This window comes from Amblyomma mixtum, chromosome 6 (assembly GCF_055824585.1).
Source record: "Amblyomma mixtum isolate Tamu chromosome 6, ASM5582458v1, whole genome shotgun sequence".
NCBI lineage: Eukaryota > Metazoa > Arthropoda > Arachnida > Ixodida > Ixodidae > Amblyomma > Amblyomma mixtum.
The window spans coordinates 150,829,748-150,848,517 of NC_143017.1; the positions used below are offsets into that span (position 1 = coordinate 150,829,748).

Sequence of the window (18,770 nt, forward strand, 5' to 3'; positions counted from 1 at the left end):
GCCATGCCGTTGTCTTCCCCCACGACGAAGGCTTCTAGTGGTTGTATTAAAATGACCAAGTATTCAACCAAGGAAAGTCATGTATTACCAAGCCTAGCCACTAATATGCTTCGCATTCCCCAGGCTTAGCCAAGCTGAACCTCAGCAATTTTTTTTTTTAGAGCGATCGCTCTGCGAGTTTCTCGGTGATTGTCTCCAGCTGTGTCTGCGTCGCAACCGCCGCATGAGACATGCTATGGGTGGGCTCTCTTGTGAATGCCCACTCGTCAGCAATGTGACCAAAGTGCCCTTGGCGAGCACTGGGACACGGTTAATATACAGGCATCAAATACTCTTCGCGTATAGATGCACGCGAAACTCACTCGGAAACATAGAATTCCAGGCCGATAAAAGATGTCTGAACTACAAATTTAAAGATGAAAGCGGCAATTTTCAAAAGAGGGATGCAGAACCATGCGACTGTTTCCAAAAAGCGCAATCCAGAGCTCTCTCCCTTAATCTGACCCGTTTTTATCACGAGAAGCCAAAATAAGCGGCAAGAGTGCGCGAATTTCGAAAACCCCCTCCAAAAAAACTGACAGGATGGGTACAGCTACATAACGCAAGATTGAGAGGCAGCTGTGGATGTATCTGCATTTCGCGATTCATTGGGGGAAATAATTTGAGAGCGATATACATCCATATATGTACAGTTATAGACAAGTAATTTATTGCGACGGAACTAAAACCTCTACTCACCGATTTCAGCGATGTTTGTATGACGTGATAAGGTCCCGTGACCTAGGTGGCAGGTGTGCTGCTCAGTGCTGCCGACTACTCCGGACTTTCTGCAGAACGGGAGCCGTGACTGATATGCATGCATAGAACGACTGCAATAATCATCCGTCTGCTGTGCTTCATCCATGTCACTCAGTATGCACGTGATACCCCACTCTTAATGACAGCAATATCATCAATAACCACAATAAACAATAAACAAAGCATAACCACAATAAACAATGAAAAACAATGACCACACACTGCAGCGCACCCAGTTCGCATTTGGCCTAACTACGCAAATCCACCACCACTTTATTTTTCAGGCATACTAACTCTTCAATGTAGCACTTCTCTACCAGTTCTTGTTAGTCATGAAGAAACGCTTTAAATGTGAGAAGTGGCAATAGATGTGTTCGAGGTGTCGGACCAATAGCTGATTGTGAAAGACGAAGTCCATGAAAGCGTTTCGAGAGGTCGTCACAGCAGTGGCTGGAGTTACGAGAGAATGGAACTGTGCTTTAACATATGTTGTCACGGTGTTCGGACCACTCAGCGAGGTTAACTGCTATGGCACGTTTCAGTGACGTTATCAGTGACGTCAGAGCAAACCTCCTCCTCCTCCTGCCCCGCGGTTACCTCCCTCCGGTTAGGCTGATTAATACCACTACTACTACTGCTACTATTACTACTGGTACTGCTACTACTGCTGCTGCTACTACTACTATTACTACTGTTGTTACTACGACTATTATTGGTATCACAGCAATTGCTTCTGCTGCTACTACCACTACTGTTGCTATTACTACTAGTACAACTGTTACCACTGCTACTTATCGTACTACTGCTGGCACTACTGCTGTTGCTACTACTATTACTACTACTACTAGTGGTTTGGTTTATTGGGGCTTAATGTCCCAAAGCGACTAAGGCTATGAGGGACGCCGCAGTGAAGGGCTCCGGAAATTTCAACCACCTGGAGTTCGTTAACTGCACCGACATCGCACAGTACACGGACCTCTAGAATTTTACCTCCATCGAAACTCGACCGCCACGGCCGGGTTCAAACCCGCCTCTTTTGGGTACTACTATTACTATCAGCATTAGAGCTATTACTACTACAACTACTACTAATAGCAATAGTACTACTACACATAGTAGTAGTACGACGGCGACGATGATGCTGCACCCAGGGAACGGGTCTTTACTGGCTGTCGCTGTTAAAAGGGCCCTGATACCACACGTTATTTTCAATTATTAATGAGAAAGCATTTCTAGGCTATGTCGGCGAGGTCGTGTCATCAAAATATGTCCGCAAAATGTGTCCGCAGCAGTTTTGACGTTCTCAGAAGAGGTAGCATCAAACGAGTGGTTTTAATCAAAAGAGCATGATGTGAGGATGCTGTGCAAAAAAAAGTATGTCTATAGGGTGATTGGTTAATTAAATAGAGCCAAAAATGTCAAAAAAATGTCGAAAGAGCGTGGACGTAGATATAGTGAGTTGAAAGGAAAACAGCCGTGGACGGCAAAATAGTAAAAGAATGGGCAAAGGAGTGAAAATAAATTTTGAAATTAATTGAAATGTATTTCCTGAGTGATAACTGATCGAACAAAAAGTTTCATTGACATCGATTAATTAGTTAATTATTAGCAAAAACCATTGGACGGCTGAATAGGCTGGACGGGGACACAGTAAATTAACGGGAAAGCAACCATGGCGCCAAATTTGAAAAGCCAAATGTGTGAGTGAGGTAAGAGAAGGTATAATTAGAGTAAATAAATCGACCTTTAATTAAAACTAAAGATAATTCGCTAATTAAGTAGCTAAATTAATTAACAAACAAAAACAAATTATAAACAGAGCCACAGAGAGGCGAGGAGGGCTGAGAAAGCGTCAATGCTTTCACAATCTCCCAATGCGGGGCGCCGCAGTGGTCTCTAATATTTTTTTTCAATCTTTCGATATCCTAAGCAAGAACCTAAAACAGAAATGACAAATTTTTATACAAGAGTACTCGCGCACTTTACGCCATGTTGTTGTTGTTGTAGCCTACGACAGAATGGCACATATCCACTCTGGGGGATCGGCCAAGAATCTGGTGGTAAAGGTTGGTATTCACCTGTACGTAGTAAAGGCAAAAGGAAAGCACACGGGAGAGGAACACCGGGGGAGTCTACCACAAGAAGGGCACGAAGAGGATGAAAAAAAAAATCAACAAAACTAAAAACAAATAATAATAATAATAATAATCATAATATATATATATATATATAAAGGAGTTTGGATTGGAGAGAGAGAGAGAAAGAGAGAAAAGAGAATAATTAAAAAAAAATGTGCTCAAAGGATCGGCTACTTAACTATGGTTTCTTCACTTTAGCGTCTCATTCTTATTTAGAATTGGGTTTCAGCCAAACAACATGTGTTCCGAATGTTGCTTTCATAATTCCATGGCGCTTTGTTCTCTGTTTCATTAAGGTTCTTACCGATAAGCAGAGTTTTTGCTGTCAACTTCAAATGCAGGACCCATTCACGCAAATTAGCTATTCACGACGTGATCATTCTCGCACTGCTGTCGGGTCAGGAGTGATATAGTAGTCAGTTTACTTTTCCTCCCCGAAGCCACTGGCGTAGTGCGAACAAGCCAATTTGGTGAGAAGCGGGACCAATCGACATTCTGCATGCCCACTCTCACTAGCCTACCTTTTTAAGGCTCGCAATAAACAAATTTCAACGTTCACTCAAGCACAAGTTGGTTGGATCTATAGCCGCGCGTTCTCATGGCAAGCACATGCGCTCCTTCTTCCTCTTCTTCTTATTCATGCGCTCCTCCATTTCTTTCTTCCTCCTCTTTCTTATCTGCTCCTTTCTTCTCCTCAGTTCTGGGTTCAGGTGCGTTTCCGGAGCAAGACAGTAATAACAGCATTTATAACCTTAGCAATAACCTCCTCTCACGCAGATGCATAAGCGATTCTAAAACGTCGAAGGTGGTCAATAACAAGTTACTGGCGGCCACTCGACCATCACAGCCCTTTTTGTTTTAGCAAAAACCCAAGATAGCAAAGAAAAAACTGCAGTATATCTGGTATGAAACACGCAATGTTTTCTGTCTATGGTACCTGCGTGCTCTGCAGAATCGACTCCCACGTGGCACAATGTCGTGCAAGAGGGTGCGAACTTACCTCGATGAAAAGTAATAGTTACCTGCACTACCAGCTCTCACCGTCATTGGGCCCCGATTCAACGTCGCTGTTGGTGTGATTTGAGATAGCAGACAAGTGTTCACCGACGCGTTTCTCATCACTTACGACAAGTGTTTCGCAAGCTTCACGAAAACTACATTATCTAATTAGCTGCTTATCTGATTAGTTGACGTGACTATTGGCACGCAGTGTCTATCTTCTCAGTCGATAAATATAAGTAAGTGACACACCCGTACATTTTCGCAAGAGATGTCGAGTTCAGTCCTGAAGAAAGGTAAAGTGAGAACGCCGACAATCCAAGCTAAAAACCCTCTGTTCTTCACAAGCCTGGAGCTTTAGTAGAGACAAAATAAGTACTCGCAATGTTGTTTAGAATTTTGGGCTGTATTCGCTTGCTATCGAGTTAGAATGAAGAGAGAGGCTGCGATAAACGGAAGCAAGTGATCTAATTTTGAAATTCGCAGATATAGGGGGAAGACCTTGCTACAGTTCTAATATGAAACTTTGCAAAGGTCCTCGTGTTGCAGTGGGCTGCCTTCTTTACTGATAGTATGAACAACGGCGATACGGTTTCAGCTTAAGAATGAAATCACTGGCGAGAGGTGGTACAGTACAACCGTTCTTATGAAATAGCACTATCGGGTGTGTATAGCCCTTTGTTCGCAAAGCGCTCAAACTCTCCAGTTTACGTCCGGTCCCAGACAGACTAGCGTGGAAAACAAGCCTGAGGTTTTGTATCAGAGACCTTCAAGACGGTTTATTTCTGTAACAATACTCTACTATAACGGCTAGCTGTGCGTGCCATCCGCACGCCACTCTCAAGCGTGTGACACAAAAATCAAGACAGAAATGGACTGGATTGCCAAAGGCACCCTCCTTTTCATTTTTAACACGTGTTTTTGGCCACAAACACGATTCCCAAACAAAGAAGCGCCTTTGCCAATCTGACCACCCAGACTACATAAGCGTAACCGAGTCGCAGCCGCAAACTGTTGGCGCCAAGGTACTTGATGCCACGCGAAATAGGTTTGTAAAGCTTATTTTTATTTTGTGCAAAATTTTATATCTTTCTTCTTTAGATAGAATTCTGCACTGCTAAGCATATTGATTATGTTATCTCTATCCCTAGATTGCTCGTCGAGTAGGTTTCATCTGCGTGTATCTGCGTGTCGGCAAGTTATCTCGCGTTCGATTCCACCAAAAGAAGGCCCGTTTACTAGTACTCCTGGTGCCAATTCATCTTGCGCCCTCCCTAATTGGTTCTGCATCACGTTACTCACTCTTCTAACTGGCTCCACACGTACCAGTCAATCCATTCCAATAGTTCAGGACCATTACTTCTCGTTCGTGTCACGGAACGCTAAGCAGCCGTAGTCGAAATAAGAATTGAGTGCTTCTGTAATGCGCGCCTTGTGTGAGTGCCACAGTTGTTTGTAACCTCTAGTAGTATTCAAGACAATCCATAGGATACAAATGTGACGCAAATAAAAAAAACGACGAACCACAAACTAAACAAAAAATGAGATAATGGTCGTCTGCCGGACTTTTCTTTGTGCTCGTAACAAAGATCAGGCGTCATAAATCTTTTTAGAACTAGTAGGCTATATTTTTCATGACGTGTGCCAGCAAACAAAAAGTAAAGCGCATTTTTTTTAATTCTGCATCAAAAGGGCCAAAATATACTGGATATAGATAGAGGGATGTCTTTTTCCACTCCACGTTAGAGATTTCGCATACGTAAATAAATTCGGGCATCAGCTCCAAGTTCAGTGAGCAGTGTTTGCTCATGCATGTGTGCCTCTCTGCGCACCGTACTGTATACCTGTTCGTGCCCAAGCACTTTCTAACCAATCTCTCTAACATAACCAGTACCTTCTTCACGTTAACCTCCCGACCTTTCTTTCTTCACGCTGTCTCTCTAATCGTCTAAGAAATGTTGCGACTAAAACATCTAGTGCTGAACAAATCACACCTGAGTAGCTTTTCTTTCTTTGTTTACTGATGTAGCCCATTTCGGCTGCATCTCCACTCCTTGCAAACTTATTCACAACCGAGCTTAATAGCAAACTACACCCCACCCGAACACGCAGTCAGTACAAGAGTTTTCCGCTTCGCACCAAGAAACCAAAATCAATTTCCGGCCTCCGATAAAATCGAACCTGGCGTATCTTCACCACCATCGAAACAGAACAAGTAAACATGATTCCTTCAAGAGCCACGCTTTGAAGAGTTTGAAAAGACATCGTAGGAAAAAGTTAGTGAGACAAAAACCATCATAGAGAAAGGGTAAACCTTAAAGCTTCTCTCTTGCGTATTGTTCCACTTCAGTCCTGGTTACCTCAGTTCTTGAAGACAAAAAAAAAGGGGGGGGGGGGGGGGGATATCTGTGCCTCTCATTGCCACTTCCGTGGGCAGGTAATCACTGGCAACCTCAACACGGAGCCGCCTTGCGTACAAAAAATTCTAAAAGCACAAATATTTAACAACAAGTGGCAAATCCCCGCGCGCACGTACCAGCGCGAGGATGTCCCGCGCTCTGCCGCCTCACGCTCCTTCGCCCACACTGCTTCGCTCCTCTCGCCACCTGTCCAGCGGGCTCAGTTGCATCCCAATCCCCTTCCGCCGTCCCTATTCTCCCCAGCTCCCCACCAACCTCTCTCCCACACAGCGCTCCCCATGGACCCTGTGGCGGCGCCCACGTGACGCTGACGACACTGATGGCGCAGCCAATGGCGGCGCCGCGCGCCCTCTCGCTCTCTCTCGGCGCTCCCGATCTGGACGTGTGGAAGACGAGGAGAGGGTTCATACGGTGAGGGAAAGGGGGTGCCCAGCAATGCAGAAGAAAACGGGCGAGCGGGACATCCATAAAACCAACTGAGCGAAGGGCGTGAGGGCGACGCGGAGTTGACTTCGAGCCACAGGTTTCGACGGGACCCCAGGAAGAAGGCGAACGTCGAAAGCACGCGCGTTCAACACGCCTCCCCTCGTCGACGAGCGGGGAACAAGAAAGGACCGCGCCGAGCAACTTTTCTTCAGGACCGTTCGTTCTGAGGCCGTGGGCGCGGGGCAGAAAGAGGGCGCTGAATCGAAAAGAAGGAATTCGAGGCAGGTAGTGTGGTCGCCAATCATCGTCAACGTAGCCACCTTGGTCATCGGCCCTCCGGGAAGCGGAAAGGTCCGGAGAACTCTTCGAGCGTGCAGAGTTGCGTAGTGAACTGTCCATCTCCGCCCACGCTCGCTTTTATTGCGACCGTCGAAAAAGAGGCGACTAAGACCGCTTCGGCGACGTTTCGCGGTTAGGCGTGATCGGCTCTGTGCACCTGTGACGCGACGAGAAGCGGAGGCGAGTACAGACCCTCGGTTTCCCTGCGGTGCACGCATCGTCACGAGCCACAGCGCCAGCTAGAGGCCACGACAGAGTCCGTCATGTTGAGAGCAAGGAGCGTCACTCTCGTCTACTCCCACTTCGTGCTGGTGTTGGGTGTAACGCTACTGCTTGCAGCTTCCGGTAAGTTACACTTTCGGTGTCACTTTTATTGGCGTTTTCTCCCCACATTTTCAGCCTCACAAACTTTCTCTACACAATTGGAATCGCAGTTCACTTTTAGCTGCTGTACCATTAAAAACAAAGAAAAACAAGAAAAGAGAAGCACCAATTGAATGAAAGAATAGTAGTAAGAAAAATTACATCTGAGTAAAAGGAATGCCGGTGTCACCTGTAATAGGCTGCTTTATATTTACACGCGAGCTGCTCGCAACACACTTATGAGAAAATTTTAAAGCAGCCTGGAACGTCTGTCTTTATGTATGCCCGTTGTGTCGCTAGACGGCTCGAGTAGGGCAACTGTTTTTCTTTAGCCCAATCTAGCCTCTGTCTCTGTGTATTATGCAACCTGATAACTTCTTTTCTTCCATCAGCCGCGTCTTTCTGACGATTTAAGCGATGCAAAAGATAAAGCTTTTCCAGGAGCAGTGGTAAACACACAAAAGTTAAAACAACGGGCTTCAACAATAGCGGAATTCACTAAAACTGAGCAAAACGTCAAAGTTCTGAACGCGTACTTTTTTTAGGAGCGCCGTCATATTCCTACAAAACGCAGAAAAATTTTGATTTGCTGTATGGTGAAAAGAAATAAAACGCAAAGCCTTCGTGACCCTCCCACGAGCCGATTTTGTCGTACGGACATTTAAAGTGTGGCCAAAACATTGGCAAATAAAAGCATGCTTATTTGCATGAAGTAACATACAAAAGCACTACTGTACGCAAAACTCAAGCAAAATTTTATTAAAGCGTTCCGCTAGCGCGCTTAATTTATAAGTTTTCTCGAAAGACGTAGTAGGAAAGCAGCACGCGCAGTATGGTGCAACACTTGCCACAACGCCTCTTTTGTTCTTTTTAAAAATGAGGAGCGTGCGCGGGAAACTCTTAGAGTCTATGCAGAACAACTTACGCATGTAAAGGCCATGCAGAGGGACCCCTGAGAAACGCCGGAACTCCTACCAACATTTTCTCCTTTAAAGCGTGCTCTGCCCCAAGTTGACTAATAATGCAAGAAAGTCAACTTGACAGTCGGCTTCAAGCTGTGTTTATCGCAGTCTTACTGGCTTGCATAGCAGTTGTAGGTGGCTTTAAACAGCCGACTATAATCCTTCACTTTTACTTCTCTCTCTGCTCAGTTGCGTTTTAGGTGAATTTACTTAGAGCCCTTTAACAGCGTTAGCCTCTCCATATGACGTAGTATTTAGCTTGGTAAAGCTAGTGTATCGCATTAAGCATAGGAAAGAGAGAAAACAGCGCGCACTCAGAACTTAGCTCAGCTGGCGGCCTTTTGTTAACGACTGAACCACTGCGAAGGAGGACATTTTAATGAGGATTGTAAGCTGCATAAAACTAAAAACGCTTAGTTTCGAACACAGAAACAATAACCAGGAACTTCTGCGTTCAGATTAGGAAAGAAATGCTGGAAAGGAATTTCTGGGCACTGTCGTTGCGTCAACAAAACGCCTAGGAGGTGCGGTGCATGTTCAACAACATATTTTATTTCGGAACTTAAAAGCAGTGTTATCATTTTTTTACTAGAATTGCCTCGATGTCTTCGAAAACAAATCAGCGTAATTTAATTTCATTTTTCTTTATACTTAATGATCGGTATGGACAATACGACCAGCCATTTCAAGTTATATATATATTTCATGATTTTCACAGATACAGTGGTCGTCTAGAGTAAGGCATGAAAAAAAAAAATAAAAATTCCGTATATTCTTAAGTAAACAAGCTGTGCAAGCAAGTACAAGTAATATGAGCAGCATAACGAAACAAGCAGTATTAGCAAGCGCCGTACGTGCACTTTGAGAGTTAAGGAAACTCAAGCATTACAAAGAGCAGAATAGTGATCATTTGCTGTCGAGGATCGGGCATAGCAAGAAAACTGACCTGGTAGTCATCTGGGCTGGAGTGTTTCGGACCAGCAGGTGGTTAACATCGCAGATGAATGCCAAGTCTGTAACAAAACATAGCGCGTCTTCTATGGCGTTCCAGTTGAGTGTTTGCTTGCACCTATACCGTGTGGGTGAAATTGGCGCTCGGAAATCCCCCCGCAGAACTTAACTAGAAACGAACCTGATTAGTGAGGAACCACCTCGCACATGGGCAAAGTCAGCGTGCCTGTAATGGATAAACGTGATTAAAGGTACGAAAGCGGCAATACCGATAGACACGATGGGCCAAGGTGTAAGACCCACGCCACAAAAACAAAGACATACAACAGCATAACCAAAGGAGAGTTAACAATAAAGGCAGCTGTGGATCGCACTTTAGTTTATTGAAGACGTCTTTACGCGACTGTGAGCCACAGTAGCTTAGCTTGTTTATGCGTTAGCCTATGAGAAGAAGCACAAAGCAGTCATGGATATTGCTCGCGGTTGATCCTGCAGCTCAGCTCATCCACAACCAGAGAAACGGTATATTAATGGAACCCACAGTTGTACCCTCAGTCAAACCTACCTTGCTGCTCTGTATATTCGCAAGAGAGATAAGAGAACAAAAGGAAAGAAAGAAGGAAAATCAGTGAAAGAATATAGCGCTTACTGAAACACAAACTTGCAGATAAGAACTATAAGCAGCTTTTTTGGCACGGCTTAGCGCCTCAGCGGCTCAGCGACTTAGCGCAAGAGTTCACCGGTATGATCTGGGCCCAGGCGACCTCACCACGACGGCGGCGAAATGCAGCAGTACCCGAGTGTTGAAGTTTCTGTGCACATTAAGAGCCATGGCTGGTAAATTAACCTAAACTCCGCCATTATCTTGTGTTTTATAACCCAGTCTTTGGCTATGGTACATCGAAAAACGAATCAACAGTTATGAACTAATTGATTGCAAGTACGCAGGAGCAGTTGAGTGGTGCCCTTCAATGACCGATGGTGGCCTAAGCTCCTAGGTTCTTCGCCTCTGAGATAGGCCGGGTGTTTAGCTGCTTTAAATTGGTCTCCAGTAAAAAGTGCTTAACGGCTACACTGCAACACGCGTGTGAGGTACCCAGCTTCAGTGCTTCTTCCCTCACGTCCCCATTTGTCTCACACCGGAGGCTAGGTCATGTCACTCAGGTCCCGAGAATTGGCACTTTTAAAGGGCGACTCACAGCTGACGGCTATAAGACTATGTCGCACCGTCGAGGATGAGGCCGGGTGGCAGGAATAATTCTAATAAAAGGTCACGGGGATTGATGCAATGAGCCGGCCTTTCACCCTCCTTAGCTGCTACGCCCAGGAAACCTTACACATCTCGCAGAATCGTTTCTGCGTAATGGTTCTCAAGTGAATACATGCCCGCAGGCTAGTGTGTTATTTGGTTGTAAATTCTGTAAATCTGTTTATTTCGAATAAAGTCCCGAATTAGGGACATCCTGGGTTAGATCCCCGGTGTCACCGGGTAAAGCCACAAGTGGACTTTACCGCACGAACCCGATTTAAGTTATATTGCTGTGGCATGAACCATTGACTTTTCAAAGCAATGGCTCGGTCCAATACGTTTATTTTTTTCAAGCATTTCAACCCAGAGGAGCCGACCACGAGGCCTGGGGTAACCTTGTACCCATCAGAAAACCAGTGGGTACCAGATGACACTGGGGATCGAACCTAGTACCTGTCGAACACCTGGTGCTGGGCCCAACCCAATAGCAACTGTAGAAGACTGACATGTGACCAAAATGCTGGACCAGAGCAAAATCTCAAAACTTTCTCTAAAACCACTTTCATAGTCGAAGGCTATTAAGGCGTTCCCTCATTGTGAATCCTATTTACTTTAGACAGAGTAAACTAGTTTTGGCAGGCGCGTTTTCTTTTCCTCGGATGCTGATTTTACCTCACCAAAGTAGCGGTGTAGTTGACCAACTTCTCTTCTGTAGAGCGCAAAAACTGAATAAATCAATTCCTATCATTTACGAAACCGAGTACATAGTCGAAGCATATAATCTTTCGGTAAGTGCACCTTTCTATACAAGTCGATAAAACGTCAAATAAAAGCAGCTCTATGTGTGGTTACTTCCCACAAACTAAATTATTATATTTGTTATCATATATTTGTCATTATGATTTTTTCACAAATCCATACTTACGTGCTCAGTTACCAGGCCAGGTTGAGGCTTTTTTTCTCAAATATTTTCCAAGAAGTCTTTTCGGTTGATATTCTTCCTTCGTGTAGGATTTTCGTTTTCTGCAGCTTCATTTCGCTCGAGATCTGATTAGCGGTGTATTCGTTCTAGCGAAAACAGAAGAAAGAAGATTTAGAAAGCAAACTAAGAAAATGAAAACAAAGCTTTTGGTGTCGTTTTTTTCACGCTCACTCTTCTTTTTGGGCTCTGATTCTCTTTTTCGTAACAGAGAGCCCCCAATTCAATAGCTGCACAAAGAAGTGCCTCTGCTGACAGTTTCGTACAAGCATTGATGTGATTTGCTTTTTCCCCACTTTAAAAGCTACCGCTGGTGCTCACAGCCCTCTCAAAAATGCTACCTCAGTCAATTTTGCAGAAATCTTGAGCACAGCAATCTTTAATCCTCCTATTTCCTGTTTCGTTCATAAACCTTTTAATTAGGTAGATATCGTTGAATTGTATCTTCCACAATCCAAATGTTCTAGCCTCAAATGCACGTTAAATTCATCACGCACAGAAGAATTAAATCCATGTAGATTCACAATGGTGGTTCTCAATGCACGCTGAGCATAATAACGAAGCTCAAAATACTAAACTCTTCCAAAATCAGCCAGTTCCTAAAGCTTGGGGGAGCATAATGCCAAACCTGAAAGCACTATGCTATAGCTGAAGTGAAATACAGCCTGAAACAAATCCCTCAAGTTCGATTCTTGCAATTTGCATTTAAATTAGTCCCGTGAGATTCATCGCTCTTCGCCATGTACGCCAGGTGCGCCTAAAATCAGACAGCCTGTGTGCGGCCTTCCGATTCCCACGAGGCGTTGCCCGAGTTGCTTAGATGGGTTCCCTCTTTGCACACTGTAGCTTGAATTGCAACGTCCAATTTTTTTATTGGCTGCTTCTCACCGGTGCTCCGGCACCATCCTCTCGACATCTGGAGAATAAGCCGGCAGTATATGCGTACAAAACGTGGTATGTTTAGTTCTCCCTTCCATTTTTTTATTGTCCGAGCCCTGTGGCAATGGAGTAGGACTCCGAACTATACAGGGTGTATCACTTAATACTTTACACAGTTTTAAAATTGGGCTTTCTTGAGTTGAAAAAGCCATTTTTCGGCATAGCCTTCCCAGCGGTGTAGTAAACAAGAAAACAGCTAGAACATGCTAACTAGCAGGGTTGTTAACTAATATTGAATAATTAAGTTTCTCACTGTTACTATTAGGCTCGTTAATTATTGAACGGCGTGTAGCTTGCGGTAAATAATATCAACATCAGTTTGTAGAATTTCGAAAACTCAGTTACCTTCGACGTTGTGACCCAAGAAATTTGGGCTACATCACGCCAAAATAGATAGGCTTTCGAGCAGCTTGCAGGCAGAGCAACCTCTCCATGGCACATACCTCGTCAAAAAAGCCCAAATTTGTTGGGCCACAGCGCCAAGGGCAACCACGTCTTTGAAATTGATATAGAATCCTTTCTGGTTACCATCCCTGCCTTTCCCTCTTTCTGTATCTATCTGTCTATACGGAAATTACTTAACGTAGGCTACATGCCACTCGTAATTAACGAGCCAAACGGTAATAGTTAAAAACTTTCCTGTTCAATGTTATTTAACCAGCATGCTGGCTAGCACGTCTTTAGTCTTTTCTGATGTAGTACACCACTGAAAATGCTGTGCGGAAAAAATGGCTCATCTAACTCAAAAACCTATTTTTAAAGATTCTGTAAAATTTAAGGTGAAACACCCTACATGGATTCTACATGGGTTTTCTAACGCTAAATGAAGCGCAGTATCGCCAAAATAAACATGCAGTGGAAGTTAAGGCACTTCATGGAAAAGGACTAATCGCAAAAGGTTTTTGGGAATATCAGAGGTTTCAAATATGTATCGAAAACATTACTTCAATACCTGTTTAAACTACCCTTTCTTCAAACTCTGTTCGATCCTTTCACAATCTGAGCAGTCATGTGCAATTGGCGCACAGAAAAAGGAAGAAGTGCTGGTATAGATATATATCGCGTGCCTATTCCTAGCATTCATGCCAAGTAAACATTATTCATTTTATCCGTCACGCTCTTAACCAAACTTCTTATAGCTCCACTATTATAATACAGCGTTCGTCTACGGGCTTTGCTATTTTGTGCTTTTGCCTTCCCGGGACGGCCGCTTTAGTAGAAAGGCTATGCATGCGGTATCATGCTATGTGTCCATTAGATATTCCGGTCACATGCCCTAGCGAATTAGTGATTCGTGCACATACAACTGACCGGCCCTAGCATTTGTCTCTGAAACAATAACGCAGGGTCTTCCTCTCGGACGCACACAGACCTTGTTTTCCTCTCCAGAAGACGAGGTCTTTGACATGAAAGACGCATTAGAGGCCAGGATGATCAAGCGAAAAAAAGAAAAAAAAAACCTTCAGTTCATGATCTCCTGAACTGATTGGAATTTGCGTCGTGTATTTCTTTATCGCCATCATGTGTGAAACGGCTTACACATTAGAGCCGTGCGATATTCTAATGAACATGCTGTTGAAGACAGTTAAACATCACTCACAACTGAAATAGGAAAAAATATATCGGGTGAATCAATATATTAGTTTTGAACCAGCTCATGCTCAGCTCTTTTGCATGAAAATCGGGGCGCGCAATTCTATGAAATAAAAACGTCAACTGATGCGTTAAAGAGGCTACCTTTCTTAATATATGTGTGCCCAAACTTGCGATATGTATCCATGTCTAGGGCGCATGCAGACATGCGATTTCTGCGACAGCAGCACATGCCATAACTTAATAAACTTGAGGATGAAATTACTTCTGGGGCTATAGCACGTCTCTTATTTTGATAACTCAGCCATTTGATGGAATGCCATGGCTTTGCGAGATGGCTTTGCGTGTCATTAATCGTAGGCTTATAATTTTTTGTATCTTGTGAGATTTTCTCACAATATCATGACCAAGGGTATGATTCCTCAGCTTGTAAGCGAAGAGAAAGATCTGCTATGAAGGTATGGGCCACTTTGCCACTCATATATTCAGCCATCCATCATTCACTGTAGAAGAGGAACGTTATTGCCATTGAGAAAAGGCAGTTCATGTTTTGTAGACGCTCCTTAGAAAGTGTGCGGCAAGTTGCACGAAAGCGCGTCCTGTCAGTGGAGGGATTCCTCGTCCTATGCTTTTTGGTTTCAAAGATTAGCATCAATATCAGCTAGAAAAATTGTGTATTCCCGCCCGTCGAAAATCGTTGCAGGTGCATACTGTGCCATGGCTTTAACCTGGCTTCCAACGCAAGGTTGAAGGTTATTCAGAATTCCAGACACTTACGCCGTCTTATAAAGCTTCTTTTAAAGATTACACACAGGGGAACTTATTCTGGGATAAGCAGCTTAGTCAAACCTTCGCCTGAATATACAGGGTCTGTTCTGAAAGTAGTAGGACTGATTTTTTTTCATAAACTTTATTCAAGAGAAGAGTACAAACGATTAGAATTTTTCAAAGTAGTGCCCTCCCCCACCTACACGCTGCTGCCCATGAGTTTTCCAGTTTTCGTACGCCTCCAGGAACGCCTGGACCAGAATGCTGTTTAGGTCCCTCGTCACGGCCTGTTGAACCGCCTCTACCGATCAGCGATGTTTCTTCTTGAGCGTCGATTTTATTCTCACGAATAGAAAAAAGTCTGGCGGGGCCATGTCGGGGCTGTAGGGGCCTGAGGCAGCGTTGCCGCCATGTGCTGGACAAAATATCGGGGTCCTCATTCAGATGACGAAGAAGATCCTGGCAGATCGCTTTCCGGTTGGCCTTTTGCTCCTCTGACAACACTCACACTCCTGGCACAAACTTCTCCCACACTTTCCTCATGGCTAGGTTTTTTATCACGATCTCAAAAACTTGGGTTTGAGGAATGCTCAAGTCATCAGTAATCATTCTGATACTCATCCTACGATCACTGCTCAGTAAATATTTCACTTGCTACACATTTTCGTTGGTCTTGCTGGTCGAAGGGCGTCCGGAGCGGTCGTCGTCTTCCACTCTTTTCTGACGTTCTCGGGACAGCTTGTGCCACTCAAAAAAACATCTGATCTACCCATGGAAGCGTCACCGTAGGCCTCCTTAATCATGTCGTGAGTCTCTTTGCCCGTTTTACCAAAATTTACACAAAATTTGATCGCGTATCGGTGATCCGGTAAACGCTCCATGACTCGGCGTGACGAGACGTTTCGACAGGGGTTCACAGTACAAGCGACCTGCTCTCTTCAACGGCCGAGAGCCGACTGCCGATTTTCTCCAGCATTCCCAATATCCCCCTTCAACGATCCTGCACGCGCAGACCTCCTCTCGTCCGCCCGTTCGCCCAGGAAAAAACCAGTCTTACTACTTTCAGAACAGACCCTGTACAGTAACCGAAGACTCCACCGTTCATCAGCTTGACCAGGTCAGCCTCTGTCGCGGCGCCATGTATAGTAAGAAGGGAACGATCTCAAGGGGGGAAGGTACGGGGACACAAACGAGTGTAGTACATTTAGCACTCACAGTTTTTTTACTTCAAAATAGCGCGAAATGTCGAAGAGCTGGCTTTTTTGCACTTATGCCTTGCAATTATGAACATCTTCTTTTTCGTTATTCTTTCACTAGGTGCACGGGCAGGAGGGTTGAGCGGGGAGGGGCGAGGAGTGGGAGTTGAGAGGAGCGCTATTTGCGATCCAATACCGCTCACCGTATGTCCACTCCAACTCTCAATGCTTTTCGTGATTTAGCGCGCGGTTAAAAGGCGTCCAAACGCGATGCCCCTTTTCACACGTGCTCTCTCGCACTCTGAATCTTCTTTTCGAGATATCATTAACAGTTCCAGTAAAATGCGCGGCAGCATTTGAAGGCTTCCCGATGTCCGCTGTTCGATATCGATAAAAGGTATGCCAGGTCGATATGTAGCGGTCTAGTGGTTTTTGTAAAATAAAAAAGTGTTTCATCGTGCACCTTAAACATAAACATTGTAGACATAAGTAAAAGATGGAAAGTAATGCGTGTTGCAACACTATGGCGAAACAGGCGAGTTGATGATACACACCTAAAGAAAACAGCGCAAAAAACGAGGACGGGAAGAAAGGAAACGACAGGACCACCGCTATCAGAATAGCACTAGCCCTATTGTTTCCGTTCTTTCCGTTCTCGTTTTTTGCGCTATTTTCTTTAGGCGTGTTACGAGGTTCCCTCTTTGTTATAATGTATCGAAAATTCAGCCAGGGAAAGAAGCTTCACCGCCAAGTTTAAGACATGCGCACCAGCTCCAGTGTGTATTCCGATGCAAATAAAAATTTCTGAATGGATCTTCAACCACCGTTCAGTACGGAGCACAGCCCTCATTATAGTTTACAGTTTATCCTTCTACTACACCTGTCACAAAGTTTAATTTCGATCACTTCACATTTTTCTTATCAAAAGAAAACGAAGAAGTTGTGTCAACAATCTTGACATTTCCTCGGGCGATGCTGCTATTCCTGAGCGTTGCGTCACGCAACACCCATACTTACTGCTGCCAAATCTGTCATTGTCGTGTGTTTGATGCGCAGGGAAAAAGCGCCGGTTAGAAAACGGCACACTGCGGTGTTTCAACTTTCGTCCCCTCCCCCCTCTCCCGCGATATTTTTCGCCAGTGCGTAATTTGTGATGCACGAAAGATTGTTAATAATAAGTACTAAAAAAATTGAATAAATTTAAACTCAACATGAATATTCCATTAACCAGAAGTGAAATAAAGCGCCGTGTTCACCAAAACACGCCCTAGAGTGTCGAAAGTTAAAACATTAAAGCATTTTCTATTCTGATTGCAAATTGTTTACAAAAACCAGCGGTGCGCAGATAACGAGAAACTTGACCCCCTCGAGCTTTGTACGCTAACTCTTGTGATCTTCGCCGCTTGGAACACGTCAACTTTTACTTATTTTTTTTTCTGTTTCTCGAAAGTTTCAAACAACCCACACCCTGCAGCGCTATCCTTTCATGTGAAGTTTTTAACACTATATAGTTTGTTCTTCTAAAATAGTAAAAATAAATCAGGGAAAGAAAACATGGTTTCGGCGAATAAATCAATTCACCGTGCACGAGGCACCAAAGTATTTGACGCAAAAAGAATAAATTTGGTCTCCTAAAGAACAAAGTAACCGCTCTCTTTGAAGCTTCTGAGTGGTCGTGAATAAGTTAGAGACCAGTATATCGATCAACAAAGGTGGGTGACGCTCGGAACAGACACCGGAAATGCAAAAGCAAACAGCTGGTGTGCTGCTATAACGCAGAGTCTATTGTTTCGCCAAATCTGCTTCCATGCTCAACAGAAACTCTTATTTAGTTACAAGGAACAGTAGGAAGTTATACTGCACTTGCTCCATCAGCAGTGTTGTTAGATACTCAAAAGAAGCTAGGAGACAGGAGTCTGAGTTCAGAGCCTTGTTTTCTGCTGACGGCAGTCCCACCAGCAAGGCACACGCACGATTTCTACTAGGCGCGTCATATACTTAAAGGAATTAAAAGAAAGAACATGAGCCATATCTTCGCTCACTTCTTTTTATCAGTTATTAGGCCTGGATTAGTATAATATAACAATGCCTTTTAATTTGGCTCTCTTCAACTGTTATCATCCACTGAGTCGACTAAAGAGCCCCTCTAACAACAAAGACATGGTGGCGCTTCTGCTACTGAGAAAGGGCAAGAAGGAAGAGAAGCGACAAGAGGAAGACAGAAACAACAGAAAAAAATTGATGCCATAAAATAACGAATGAAACAACATCCGTTGAAAATTTTTCCCTCCGGATAAGAATGAAAAGCCCGGTGGCTTTCTTGAGAGCATTACTGAGTTAAGGTTAAGCAGTACATGCGTTTACTGCAGGTTTGATGTTAGGGAGTCATTCAGAATGATAACGAATTACATAGAGTAAACTATAGGAAAACAACTGGCAGCATGTTACAAGTGTGCTTGTGTGTGTGGATGTGCTTACTGACGTGAGTGTGAGTGTGTAGGCGTGCGTGCGTATGCGTGCAGCAAGCCAGCATTCAATCTAGAACCAAGAAGGTGGAACTGAGACGGATTACTCTGAATCTTCACGCGCTACAGAAAAATCCTGGTGCTATATGCACATTTCAACCAGCATCCAATGTGCAGACAAAAAC

General features: G+C 44.2%; 1 protein-coding gene across 1 annotated transcript in view; it reads left to right on the top strand.

The window, feature by feature from the left end:
- The first annotated feature begins 6,846 nt into the window (after nt 1-6,846).
- Nucleotides 6,847-18,770, top strand: part of LOC149340766 (uncharacterized) — a 153,618-nt gene continuing 141,694 nt past the window's right edge. Inside the window, exon 1 of the mRNA XM_089549616.1 lies at nt 6,847-7,465. Coding sequence (XP_089405742.1) covers nt 7,384-7,465 — 82 coding nt within the window. The 5' untranslated portion in view covers nt 6,847-7,383. The remainder of the gene's footprint in view (nt 7,466-18,770) is intronic.